The 13904-nt window shown below is 44.8% G+C and overlaps 1 protein-coding gene across 4 annotated transcripts in view; it reads right to left on the reverse strand.

Moving 5' to 3' along the window:
* The window catches only part of ARHGAP1 (Rho GTPase activating protein 1), a 39151-nt gene that overhangs the window by 5493 nt on the left and 19754 nt on the right, over nt 1-13904 (reverse strand). For all 4 annotated transcript variants that reach the window (XM_044435838.1, XM_044435841.1, XM_044435839.1 and 1 more), the window contains 9 exons: nt 5169-5256; nt 4790-4921; nt 4510-4596; nt 3156-3254; nt 2393-2500; nt 1724-1800; nt 1208-1285; nt 543-671; nt 221-324 (listed from right to left, as the gene is read on the reverse strand). In XM_044435838.1, the coding sequence (XP_044291773.1) occupies nt 221-324; nt 543-671; nt 1208-1285; nt 1724-1800; nt 2393-2500; nt 3156-3254; nt 4510-4596; nt 4790-4921; nt 5169-5256 (902 nt within the window). The remainder of the gene's footprint in view (nt 1-220; nt 325-542; nt 672-1207; nt 1286-1723; nt 1801-2392; nt 2501-3155; nt 3255-4509; nt 4597-4789; nt 4922-5168; nt 5257-13904) is intronic.

Here is a 13904-nt window from a genome sequence, read left to right on the forward strand (position 1 = left end):
TGGTTCCCACCAGCAGCTAGAATTCTGCTCTACACTGGCTCCCAACCTGGAAATTCCATTTAATTACTCTAGTTAATAGCCACTGATAGATGTCATCCATGAATTTTTGTAGACCCTCTATAAAGCTATCTAAGTCAATTGCCCTTCTCCTATCTTGAGAGAGTAAATTTGTAAATTTTCAGCATTCATTGTATGAAGAAGTAGTTTCAAGGGATCTCACCTGCCCAAGAAAGGACATCAGTGAATAAAGCACTTGATAGTTTTCCTCTGGAAGTGTCTGAAGGGTTTTACGAACAATATCTACACGTTTTTCTTCCTCCGCACCTGAAAGGAAAATGAGTAACACATCTGCACCAGCAAGCAGGATTCTAGCTTATATGTGCAGAAATGGCTTGCATAGTGCATGCAATCTGCAAACACCAGGAGCTCCATTATATTGCCTTGGATTATGGCCATTTGTGAGAAAGTAACATAAGTCTGGGTAGGAGAGAGGTAGAGAAGTTTATTACTATGGGATCAAGACTTTCTTGGTAGCCACTCACTGTAGAAATTGACAACATCACTGTAGAGACCAAAGGTGAGAAGAGGCTCAGGAAGTTCCCGCAAGAAGGTCTTCAGTATCACAGCTGGGAGGTGCACATCCTCATATTGAAGGAAGTCCACAGGCAGCCCTGGGAAAGACAGAATAGACTGGTTCAGAGCCCCTAACAGCAGAACACAAAATGCCTGAGAAAGGGCTGAACTTCCTTCCACCAGACAGAGTAAGACATTAATCCAAAGACTGAAAACATTACAGGAGCGGATAACACACACACACAAAATCAGACAAGGGTATCAGTGGCACTGAATCCTCCTTTGGACCAGCAATGATTATGATCCTTTGGGAAACCACCCAAGCAATAGTAGGAAATGGCAGGGAGGTGGAAACACACACTTCAGAGAATGAAATACGTAATATCAAGGTGAAGTACAACTGCCATAAGCAAGCTAAGCCTACTCAGAGGTACAAATCTAGACCAGAAGAGGTTTATGTCAAAGGGAATCAACTAGCTGAAGTTCCAAACAAAGATCTATTAAAAGATAAAACATTCTCTGATATGACAGAAGTATCCTGTGTCAAGCACAGATTTAAACCTAGACAGAAAGAAAAGAAATAGAGGGAAGAGGGAGAGGAGCAGAAATCTGGAAGACAAAAGCAGGAACATACCCATATTGTATTTCTGCTGAACCTCTCTAACTGTCTGTGTGTTTGCTGATCGTCGGAAAATCCCTTGGGTAGTAAGGGCTAAGAACAAAGAAAAAAGAGCAAATCTATTAATGAAGATATGAGTAGCCAAAACATTCAGTAACCCAGAGAACAGTGAGTGTTTCCAGACAACTAAAGCACAGTGAAGCAAGAGAATTGCAATTTCTCCCACTGTTCCATGAAGTGTTCCGGGAGTGATTTAATGGAACAAGCATTGCATTTCGAGCATATGGGAAGCAGAATGTCTACAGTGATTAAGCCCCATGTTGCTCAATTTTGCTTTGGGTTTCTGAAGACCTAATTCCAATTTGAAGAAAAATACTAAAATGTGAAATGGGGAAGCAAATCACCTTCAGTAGGGTGCTGAAAAGATATCTGAAAAGGTCTGAACTCATGCATAACAGAAGGGTGTGGGGAGCAGGGGGCTAGAGGTGGCACAAGACAAGTAAAAAATGACAGTTTTCAGAGCTCACTCACCATGCTCCTGTAGAAACGCAATGGTCTCTCTGACCACCAGTGGTACAGGATTCTGGTCTGTACTCTTCTCCCTTAAGCTAACAAGAAAGGAAAAGCTTACATCCTTCATGTTCTCAGATAGCCTGAATCAAGGGTGTTCAATCTCAGTCTGCCAGGGGTCCCAATGCAGCCCTCTAGGGTTTTGTAGAAAGCTACTCCACTTCCCCTTTCCCCAAACCACCAACTGTTTGGTTGTTTCCCTGTGTTTGTGTGGTCCCCCTGCCCCCGTCCTTTCCAAAACAGCAAATCACATCTCCTAAGATTTAGTTAACTGGCAGTAAGTATGAAAGCTACAATGTGCTGGTATTCTGCTCCACTCCTTTCATCTACACTCACACCCATCACCAGAATGAATTTCTCAAGAGGTTCTCTGAAGGGAAATTTGCCCCTCAGGCTGAAAAAGGTTCTGCACCTGTGGCCTATAGTTGCATAGAACAAGACCTCAGACAATGGGCAGCAGGACTCTGAAGGTCACATGAGAGCTCTAACATCTGGGAAAAGAAAAGCAGACTTTGGACCTGCTCTCAATCCCAACATCTCTCTGGGCCTGATCCTGGCAGCTCAAACAGACAGAATCCAGAGATAGAGTATAAGGTTCACCAACCAAGATAGAGAGAGAGGACTACTCACTGTTGGAGAGAAACTCCAAACTGCTGGTTTGGCAGTGGTGGGCGGGGTGGTGTTACCTTCTGAGGCGCCTGGGAAGGCTTCTGCAGTGATCTCAGATATTCATCATACCTACATGAAGAAAGAGACATGTATGTATGGAGTTAACCTATCCTATACCAGAAACATTTAGCAGGTGTCCATTGTCCTCTTATCTTTTGAAAACAAGCCTCAGAGGTCCTGGCAAGCCCCGACACCAATTCTCTAAACAATTACAGCTCAGCACCTGCTACATGCTAAACGACATCTGTGGAGGGGCGGACCATCAAGGCAAGAGGTTCAGCCTTTGAAAAGAGAACAAAGAGTACGCAAACCGAGAGCACAATCACTGAGCTGACTCTTACTGAGGATGCACTTTGAGCAGGCATGGCTGGCTTGTTGAGCGCTAGAGAGAGGACCACAAATAGCCAGGGCTGCGCTAGCAGGAGTGGAGAGAGCCCTGACTGAAGGACTTAACAGAGTTGGCTCCCAAGCAACAGCTAAATCAGCAACAAGGTGTAAAGAAAGAGGTCTCTGGGAAACACTATCCAGCGCAAAGGTGGTAGGAAACAAGAGCAAAACATCAACCAAAAAGAGCTTCAACTTTTCATAGGAGCTACTTGGAAGTTCAAAGCATTATAAAAAATGTCATTCTACTACCTCCACCACATACATCTCTTCTCATCCACCTTCCTTTGGGGCAGTCCCCTTCAAGGAAGCTAAGAGTAAGCAAGCAGCAGGCTCTCACTTTAGCACCTGGCTTGGGATTCCCAGCTGCTCCAGCTTCACATGCTCCTCCAAGTCACTCAGGTAGTTTGCATAGAAAATCTTCCGGCCGAACTTAAAGCTGCAAGACAGATGGTCAAACAGTGCATAAGAAATCAGGCTGGAGTTGGGACAGTAGTAACAGATTTGAGAAAGGCTAGTAGTCATAGAAAGAAAGGACCAAAATGATGCTGAAAACTCTAAAGAGGCAGTTGGGCAGCAGCTGAAAAGTAAAACTTCCCTCTACAGAGTTAACATATACACATTACTGGAATATCCCATCCTTAGGCTAGGCAATGGGCTGCAAGCAGCTCCTTTCCATAAAGATAGAGCTGCAGTTTGAGGATTTTGCTAACATCACACAGCACTTTCCGTTCTTCATTGTTTCCCCTTCACTTCCCGCCAGAGGCCAGGAAATCTCTTTAGCAAGCCTAGGCTACCAGCCAAAAAAGGGACAAACAATGCAAATACAAGCTCAGCATAAGCAGGAAATTTGCAGTTCCTACAAGGCAGGGACTAATACTTGGTATACAGTATGTCAAAACACAACATTCATCAAGCTGAATTCTACAAGTTGGCCATGAGAAAAATACCTGACCTGCTGGTGTGCAGGACAAATTCTGCACTGTCTGGTAGAGAGGTCAGTAATATGCAAGGATACGGCATCTTCCTTTCTCTGCTTCTGAGGACTACACAATACAAACCAGTGTACATATAGAAAGTTTAAATAAGAATTAAAAATGGAGGAAAGCTTGTGAAGCCTCGGGGCGGCTTATTTTATATTGTATTTTTGTGTTATAATTTAATGTTTATATTTATTGTAATTTACATTATAATTACTTTTAATTTATTGTTGTAAGCCGCCCTGAGGCTTCTGCGAATGGGGCGGCATAAAAATGTTTTAATTAATAAATAAATAAAATAAATTTTGACAGAAAATATGGGACAGCATGAACAACCGCGATCTAAAAAATGCACAAGAGTATACAAAACCAGACATGTATACGTACCGTTGCAATGGCCATTTCCTAACATACTGAGTTCTCACCTTAGAGACAATGAGTGGATTCACACAACATGCAAACTTACCTTGGCAATAAGCTATGGCTGGCTGATTTCACAACAACCCATGGTGCACTTGACAGCTGCACTTGGGCTCACTGCAGCTTGTTTGTACCCTCCCTCTCATTTGTTCCTGGGTTGTTTGTTGCCCTAACAGTCCTCCTGGTTCACATTAGATTTCACGCTGTTCGACAGGCTTGCCTCCTGAGGAATGCTGCCCTCCCTCCATCACAACACATCCCACCACAGAGCAAAGCACCACCACAGCTTCCTACCTGATTAAGGGCTTGAAGAGAATCAAAAGTGTCTTGATGAACATGGTCGGGTGCACAATGTATAATGCTTTGATGTTCTTCTTATATCTAAAGAAAAAAAAGACAACAGGGAACTTGGCTTGTTGTAAGAAAGATGAGAAGCCAATTCAACCTCTCACCCCAAAACATTACTATGATACTATGTCATCCTTTACTCACCTACTGTTATACCTTTTTATGCGTTTGAGTCCTTACCCAAAGCATACTGACCTCTCCACAATCCAAAAGCAGAGCCACTTACTTGCGGTCAAATTCCCGGTAGGCATCCCGCAGCCAACTCAGGGATGGCTTGTTCTCGCTGGTCAGGCCATGGTGCAGATAGACCAAGGTATAGTCACTCTCCACATATTGGTCCAATGTATGCTTCAAATAGCTGAGGAGAGAGGATCACAGCTTAGGAGCCAGCCTGAAATATTTGGGGTTTTTGCCTCATGAAGTCAGCCATAATGAAAATTTAGCTACTACAGGCATAGGAGACATTGGATACGGACCCTGTCTGGAGGTGGGATACAAATTATACAGCCAGTAAAAAATCATTGCCATTGTTGATACAGAATATCAGGGAGAAATCATAGAACTAATTTTCACCACACCAGGTGGCTTCCCATAGCAGCACTCACCTCAGCAGTTTCACATGATCAAGCTGATGGCTGGGAGGCATCCGGCAGGCACTGAACAGAATTACTTTCCGACCATACTTGTCATCACCTGAAGGCAAAAATGCCACATATCACAGCAGGTTGGAATACAAGACAAGGAATCTCCACAATGTGAGCAATGCAGCAAGCTTTGTGGAACATTTAATGATTCTGAAGTCATGCCAAGTTCAAAGGACCTGACTCACAAAAATCAACATTAACACATGGAGAATCCATGGCTACATTTTAGAGAAGGCTATGATTTGAGAGGATCCAAGTGTCCTGAGGAGAAGAGGAGGAAGAGACACGGAATTTTTCTTTAAAATATGATGTGAGACCATGGTACCCATGTGTCATGAGAAGACAATTTGACTTGGTTCTCTTAATTCAAATACTGCCTAAAATACACCCAGAGAAGGAGAGTTCCTACAGTGTTATTGTGGAGAGGACTGTTGAGTTTTCCAATTTTAAAGATCAAAAAAGTCATTATTCATGTGGAGAACACTGCTCTCGTCCATAGATTTTCCCTGGTTTATCCCACTGCACCTGTTGTCCCTGTATACTGCAGGTGAGGCTGGAGAACAGAAAATACATTGGGAAAGCAAAGCCAACAAAATTAAGAACTACACAATGATGAACTTGCTTCAAGAATTATGAACTGAAAAGTATATCAGTTATGGCAAGTCACTACAACATGTTCTTGGTAAAAAAAATCTTTAATTTCTTTCCCAGGCCAACATCAGCCAGATGACTTAACAAGCTCTCCTACTACCATGAAAGCCCAACAGATGCCTGACCTTGGTTTCCTCTTAGTTATTTGATGACACTGGAATTAACACTAATATGAAATGTAGCACATAAGCAGAAATCTTTGCTGCAGCATAACAGCAATAACACTGACAAGTAGAAGGTCCTAGAACCAGGTTTTGCCACCCAGTCAACTTATGAGAAGATGAGCCATACACTTAAGTAAATACAACTGCAGAAGGAAAACAGGCCACAACTGCTCTCCAATGAATCTTTGATTGTCACTGGAACTAATCACCAAGTAGCTCAGTGTGGCATGGTTCCTGTTAGAATCCATCTCCCTACTCATGCAAACCTAAACATATGAGAGGGGAACCCTGTACACTCTCCCATGTGTACAAAGATGTGCATTTCTGCACAGTGCAAAGACCAAACTTCCACTTTAAGGTGCTGCAAGACTCCTTGATGTTTTGATCATCATTATAAGGCTACACACAGAGGTTTAAGGAAGAGAGTTTTCCCAGCACAAAGTCAGAGTTCATTAATGATGGAGGCTACCTAATTCAACTTAGTTTAGTTTTAGTCCCTCCCTTTGCTGTTACCCTTTGCTCAAAGAGAGTTTAGTCTCTTTCTTATATAAGCAAAGGATTTGAGGATTCTGTCATCATCTACACTCAAAAGAGACAAGGAACACATAAAGCCTGTCCAGTAAGATACATTTTACTGGATGCCAAATGAAGCTTATCCATGGCTAATGAAAGCAAATCTAAAGCAGAATGTAACTGACATCAAGTGCGGCAAAGTTTTCAGAGAGTAAGACAATGACTAGGGAGATGCAGGTTCAAACCCCTATATAGGAATGAAGCTCCCTGAGTAACCATGGACTAGTCACACACTATCACTGGAGCCTAACTCACAGGTATGTTGTGACTGTGAGAATATAAGAGTAGGTGAGATAGCAGCAGCTCTGATGAAATGAGGATATAGATCTATATATCTGCCGCCGGACCTGAGGCGCACCGCCGAGCTGGGGGCCAGCTGATGCCGCTCCCGCGGCCACCGCTGGGCCACCCCAGGGACAGAGGACGCCAGGGCCACGCCAGGGCCGCTGTCGATGGTGTGGAGGAGGGCGCCACCATCTCGCCACCAGGCGGGTTTCCGCGCCCCTCTCTGCTCCCGCCCCCGCTGGCGTCAGTGAGAGCAACGCCGGATTGGGGCAGGGCACGCGGGCGGGCGGGCACTGGCTTAACCTGCTGGACGCAGCCTGAGGCCGGTGGCCTCTGGCCAGCGGCCGAAGGGCGACGGCCAAAGGGCATTCGCTGCCGTTTGTGGCCATGCGGGGCTGGGCTGGCGGGGGGCTAGGTCAGTGGGTGGAATTTTGTTATCGGGGGGGGGCAGATGGGGTGTTTTTTACTGTTTTAAAGTTTTATTGTATTTTAATTTGTTTTAATGGAGTTGTCCCTGGCCATGTCGACAGCTGAGTTTCCTGGGGAGCGCGTGGGTGCCGCCATTGGGGTGGTCACGGGCAATGGAAGTTACAGTGGTGGGGGCCTAACGTGTCCGTGTAGAAGAAGGAGGGACAGATGGCTGACACCTGTCCCTCCTTCTGGTTCTGCCCCCAGCCAGAGGGTTCCAGGTAGTCTTGTCAACCGCCCCTCGGGCCTGACAGTGCTGCTGCTTAATGCCAGGTCAGTCCACAATAAATCTTCCCTCATCCATGACTTGATTGTGGATGAGGGGGCCGACCTGGCTTGCATAACGGAGACCTGGGTAGGAGAGCGGGGGGGATGTCGCCCTCTCTCAAATGTGCCCACCTGGGTATCTGGTTCAGTACCGTCCACGCCTGAAGGGGAGGGGAAGGGAGGGGGGGTCGCTTTGGTTTACTCAGCCTCCATCTCCCTCATGGGACTTCCAGGCCCTTTGAGGCCAGGGCTGGAGTGCCTCTACTTGGTGATGGGCAAGCGAGACAGATTGGGGATTCTGTTGGTGTACCATGCACCCTTCTGCCCAACAGTCTCCCTGCCTGAGCTGACGGAGATCGTCTCGGACCTGGTGTTGAGGACCCCCAGGATGGTGGTCCTGGGGGACTTCAATCTCCATGCCGAGACTGGTCTGACTTCATGGCCTCCACGACGGCCATGGGGCTGTCTCAACATGTCTCCGGCCCGACCCATGAACATGGACACACTCTGGTTTTCTCAATGGGGCAGGAAGAGGGTGGTCTGAGGGTGAGGAATTTATATCTGACACCCCTGTCATGGTCAGATCACTTCCTCGTGAGGTTTGTGCTCAAGAGCAGCCTCTCCCTCTGTAAGGGTGCTGATCTGATTGTGTGGGTCCGCCCCCAGAGCCGGATGGATCTGGACGGATTCCTGAAGGCCCTGGGGGAGTTTCCGGCTGACAAGACTGGTGCTCCTGTCGAGGCTCTGGTCGAACTATGGAATAGGGAAATGACTAAGGCTGTTGACACGATCGCTCCTAAGCGTCCTCTCTCACCAGGCAGAGCCCACTCTTCCCCTTGGTATACATCTGAATTGCGGGCGATGAAGCAGGCTGGGAGATGGCTAGAGCGTAGGTGGACGAGATCACGGGATGAATCTGACCGAACACACTTAAGAGCCCATTATTAGGCCTATGCTGTGGCGGTGAGGGCGGCGAAAAAGAAATTCTTCTCCGTTTCCACTGCCTCCTCAAAATGCCGTCCAACAGAGGTTTTTCGAGAGGTACAAGGCCTGGTTCACCCTGGCCCTAAGAAAGATCTGGTTCCACCCTCGAAGGCCCGCTGTGATGACTTCGCCAAACATTTCAGGGAGAAAATCACTCAGATTCGTCACGAGCTAGACTCTACTAGTGATTCGGAGGCTTCTGGGGAGATACCAATGTCACCATCTGGTCCAAAATAAATGGATGAATTTCAGTTATTGCGGCCTGATGATGTGGACAAGGTGCTTGGACGAGTACGTCCCATCACTTGCCTATTGGACCCTTGTCCATCTTGGTTAATAAACAACACCAAGCACAGGACTGGGATCTGGATCTTGGAAGTGCTTAACGCTTCTCTGAGGGAGGGTCGGGTACCTGCCCCTTTAAAGGAGGCGGTAGTCCGACCGGTCCTGAAGAAAGCGTCACTGGATCCAGAGATGGCCACTAATTATAGACCAGTGGCCAACATCCTGTTTCTGGGCAAGATGTTGGAGCGGGTGGTGGCGGGACAACTCCAAGCACTCTTGGATGAAACTGATTATCTGGACCCATTTCAGTCTGGCTTCAGACCCAGGTACGGTACTGAATCTGCCTTGGTCGCCCTGTACGATGACCTGTGCAGGGAGAAGTACAGGGGGAGTGTGTCCCTGTTGGTTCTTCTGGACCTCTCAGTGGCTTTCGATACCATCGACCATGGTATCCTTCTGGATAGGCTAGCGGGATTGGGGGTCGGAGGTACTGCTTTGCAGTGGTTCCACTCCTATCTCAATGGCCGATTCCAGAAGGTGGTGCTGGGGGACTATGGCTCTGCACCATGGCAGCTATGCCATGGAGTACCGCAGGGATCCATTTTGTCCCCTTTGCTGTTTAACGTCTACATGAAACCGCTGGGAGAGGTCATCAGGAGGTGTGGGCTGCAGAATCACCAGTACGCTGATGATACCCAGCTCTACCTCTCGTTTTCCACCAATCCAGGTGAGGCAGTGGCTGTGCTGAACTGGTGCCTGGCTGAGGTAATGGGCTGGATGAGGGCCAATAAACTGAAGCTCAATCCAGACAAGACGGGGGTCCTGTTGGTTGGCAGATCAGGCTTCGGGGAGGGTGAATTGAACCTAGTCCTGAATGGGGTTGCACTCCCTCTTAGGGACAAGGTCCGCAGCTTGGGAGTGCTCCTCGACCCAAAGCTTTCACTGGAAGCTCAGGTGACAGCCGTGGCGAGGAGAGCTTTCTTTCAGCTTCAGCTGATCCATCAGCTGCGCCCCTACCTGGAGTACGACTGCCTGGTGACAGTGACACACGAGATGTTGACTTCCCGACTTGACTTCTGTAACGCGCTCTACGTGGGGCTACCGTTGAAGACGGTCCGGATACTTCAATTGGTTTAAAATAGAGCTGCCAGGCTGCTGACGGGGACTGGCCGTTAAGTTCACATGACTCCAGTCCTCCATCAGCTTCACTGGCTTCCCATTGAAGTCCGGGCCCAATTCAAGGTGTTGGTGATGACCTATAAAGCTCTTAACAGCTTGGGTCCTGGTTACCTGAAGGAGCGCTTACGTCCATATATGCCCACCCACCCGCTCCTCGAGATCTGTGGCCCTTCTCCAGGAACCCTCCGTGAAGGAAATTAGGAGGGTGAGTACTCGGAACAGGGCTTTCTCAGCGGTGGTGCCCAATCTATGGAATGCGCTCCCCAGAGAGGTCTGCCTGGTGCCATCATTATTTGTTTTTCGGTGCCAGGCAAAGACCTTTTTATTCAAATGTTATTTTAATTGTTAATATTATTTATTCATTTTATTCTCTGGCCAGGGTGACTTAATTTATATTGTTAATTTATATGATTCTATTTTGAAGTTTATTTATGGTTGTGAGCCGCCCTGAGGCTTCGGCGAATGGGGCAGCACAGAAGTCTCCTAAATAAATAATAAAATAAATAAACAAAATTTAAAAAAAATGGAATGAAACTATGAGTAATCACACAGAGATGCTTTCAGAAAAAGTGAAATAATCACAAGTAGCAGATAGATCTTTTACTTCAAAGTGTTTCATGGAATCTAAACTCCCTCATACTACAATCTCAGGTCCCCAGCAATTACTGCTTATCAGGGCCAGTGACAAGTACAAAGAAGGAGTAAAGCAAAGGATGGCATGAACAGAAATAATTTTTTTTGCAAATGGCTGATGCAAATAGCAGCTACAAGTGGGATATACAACAACATGTCAGTGTGGAATTCTGCTTGCTTGTATTTCTTTCAATCCCATTCACACCTTCTCACATTTTACTTTTCTTTTTCAGCCAGTATTCTGTACCCATTGAGCATATTCAATCCTCACTGGGCTTGAGGGAATCTTGTCAAGGGTATTTTTGGTAGCTCTATAAACTTGGGAGTTCTCCCAAGTGTGCTGATACCTCCCTCTGGAGCATGGATGTTGCCCTTTTGGCTATGTACAGACCAGCATTTTGCAAACTGAGTTCAACATCTGTATATATCATGGTATTTACACAAAGAGAGAAAGGGTTACAATCTACACAGCACTGAAGCAAAAATGGTAACTAACTACCTAATATACAACTCCACCCCTTGCCCCTAAATTCTTAACTGTGACAACAGGTTTTCTTTTTTCCTATTTTCCACTCACCAACCCATTTCATTCAATTACAGACATTATATGACTATAAAAATGATTCAGTCCATAAATACCGATTTGTAAACAACTACACAACAGAAGCCTGAAACATGCTTAATGGTAGGGATGTCAACACACGGAAAATGCCATAGGAGTGCAAAGAAGGTCTATAATCACATGAACATATCTGCAGCATGCAGAAGACGATGACACCGCAGGGCAACAGGGTGCCAACCAGAGACAAAAACAACAACAACAACAACAACAACAAAAAACCCCAGGATAGCTACACAGGAGATCAGCTAGAACCATTATACACAAGTAAAGCCAGGCCACAAGAACAACATCTAATGTTTTATCCCATGGCTGCCCAAGAACAAATGAAGTACCTAACAAAGAGACTTCCAGACATTTTCCCATAAATGAAAGGACCATAAATAGAATATACGCACATCCAGGGTATGCACTGGAGTAGATTGCAGATGCTCTTGGCATTCCTTATGCATGTCAACCTTGTAGTTGCAGTACCATGGAATTCCTATGCCATCTTTTGCAGCCTTGCATCTCTTTTTAGGCAGTTAGAAATAGTTATTAACTTTTAAAAATGGTACACTATACCAATGATCAGAAACTGCAAAAATGTGTGAGGGAAGGCTCCCGTCAAAGTTGTCAAGAAAGACTACAGATTACACCTCTCATATGGACATGTGAATTTCTGAGATAGGAACTTGAAACAAAATCTGGCTATGGCCTCTGGTGTGAAATTACAGCAATCATTTGCTGTAATGGGACATTCTATTATAGTTCAGTCTTCTATTGATATTCTTAAAGGGACTGACTTTCAAAACTCGGTAACAAATTAAGCATGGAACAGTGGGACCATCTCTTACTGCAAGGTCCAACCCCGTATTTCTGCTTTAGAACAGCATTTTACAAATTGTGGAAATGGAAACAAGCTGATGATGTTTCTGGATGGTTCTTCAAGATACCAGCTCTTAGCCTCAGCAGAATGCAGCATACAGAATCAGAGTTCTCAGATTCAGGGCAAAGCTAGTTCCCCAGTATTTAGAAGGCTCTGCATGATCAAAATCTAGTTATAATTCCATTTACTTCCACAATCTCTTGGGTACCTGCACGATGTCCCACATTCAAATCAGGTGAGGAAGGGCCCTTAGTATATTTCATTTCCAGTTTATCTACTAATTATGCCACTTGCGTTCCTAATGTCAAAAAGTTATATTTCTGCAGAGTCCTAATTTGAAGTCCTTCAGTTATTTTCCAAGCATACGAGAATATATTCTGTATGTACTCAATACAAGGCCTGATACTAATGGATATCCCTGTATAATGCAGCTAGATCTATTCCCATCTGACAGTGCAGTATTCAGGATGAAACCAACAATAAGCAATTATTCAAATCCCTTGATCCCAAAACATATGAGCTGTAATAAACATGAAGGCAGCTGCTTCAATTTCAAATGAAGTTACCTTTGGTTGTTCAACTATAAAAATATAATACACACTAGAAACATTACTGTTCATTAATGAACTATGAATTTATGAAGCTAACAAGTGAAATTTCTACAAGACCATCTTCAAATAGAACAGCTGAGCAGAGCTGAGCTGTTGTGGACAGGGCATTTTGGAGGGCTTTCATTCATGGTGTTACGATTTGTTGGAGATGACTTGATGGCACATAACAAGATCTTCAGATAAACTGGAACACTGTTTTGCATATTATCCTTAAATTACCCAGCCTACTTGGAATTTGAGCAAGATTTCCAAGGTGCAACAATTGTTTCATAATATCAGGCAAATAATATTTTACCTGACAATACAAAGGGCACTTTTTAAAAAGTATTTCCATTTGGGAAGGTATGCACGCCTCACATTGTTTGAAATGCAGCACATTTTTTTTCTTTTGAGAATAATTTGGTTAACTGTATTAACCAACTTTATTTCCTATAACAAAGATTATTTCCATGTTGGAAAAGATATTCAAAATAGACCTAACTAAATTGTTGGAGGTACAGCACATTTTCCCTTTTAAGGATATTTTAGTAAACAAGCTGTAAATAAATGCCATGCATATATATTATCAATATGTAAGCTCTCCCTTGTTTGGCTTCTCCAAGGCAATAATGTATCTGTGTAAGCCTAAGGCCTTGCTTTGATACTGTCAAAGTCTTGTATAGTAGTTGGCTAGAGATATTGTAAAGAGGGAAAGGGACACAGACATTTCAAATATTGCTAGATGTGGAATGGATCGGATAAATTTAATTCTGATTGGCTGGAGATTCTAGCTAGGTGGACAGGAGCAGCTGGGAATTTATTTATTAGATTTGTATAAAAGCCGCCTGCTAGCATTGCACTCTCTAAATGATAGCTAAGTTTTGAGAGTTGACAATTAAGTCAGTCAGTGGAGTGAGGTTGATGTGTGCTGCTTTAAAAGGACTAAGGGAAAGAAAAGGGCAAAGTGAATAGTTAAGGTCTGGGTGTTAAACTATTCTTTCTCTGTGGGATATCAATATGATGCTGGTAAAGATCAGTGCTATGGAACAGGTAGCTGGGTTATAGCATGAGGCTTGCCACAAGGTTATACAAGCTGACAGTAAGAACCCAGATAAACTGTCCAATCAGCCA

The sequence above is a fragment of the Varanus komodoensis genome, unplaced genomic scaffold (assembly GCF_004798865.1).
Source record: "Varanus komodoensis strain SLA01 unplaced genomic scaffold, ASM479886v1 scaffold3, whole genome shotgun sequence".
Lineage (NCBI taxonomy): Eukaryota > Metazoa > Chordata > Lepidosauria > Squamata > Varanidae > Varanus > Varanus komodoensis.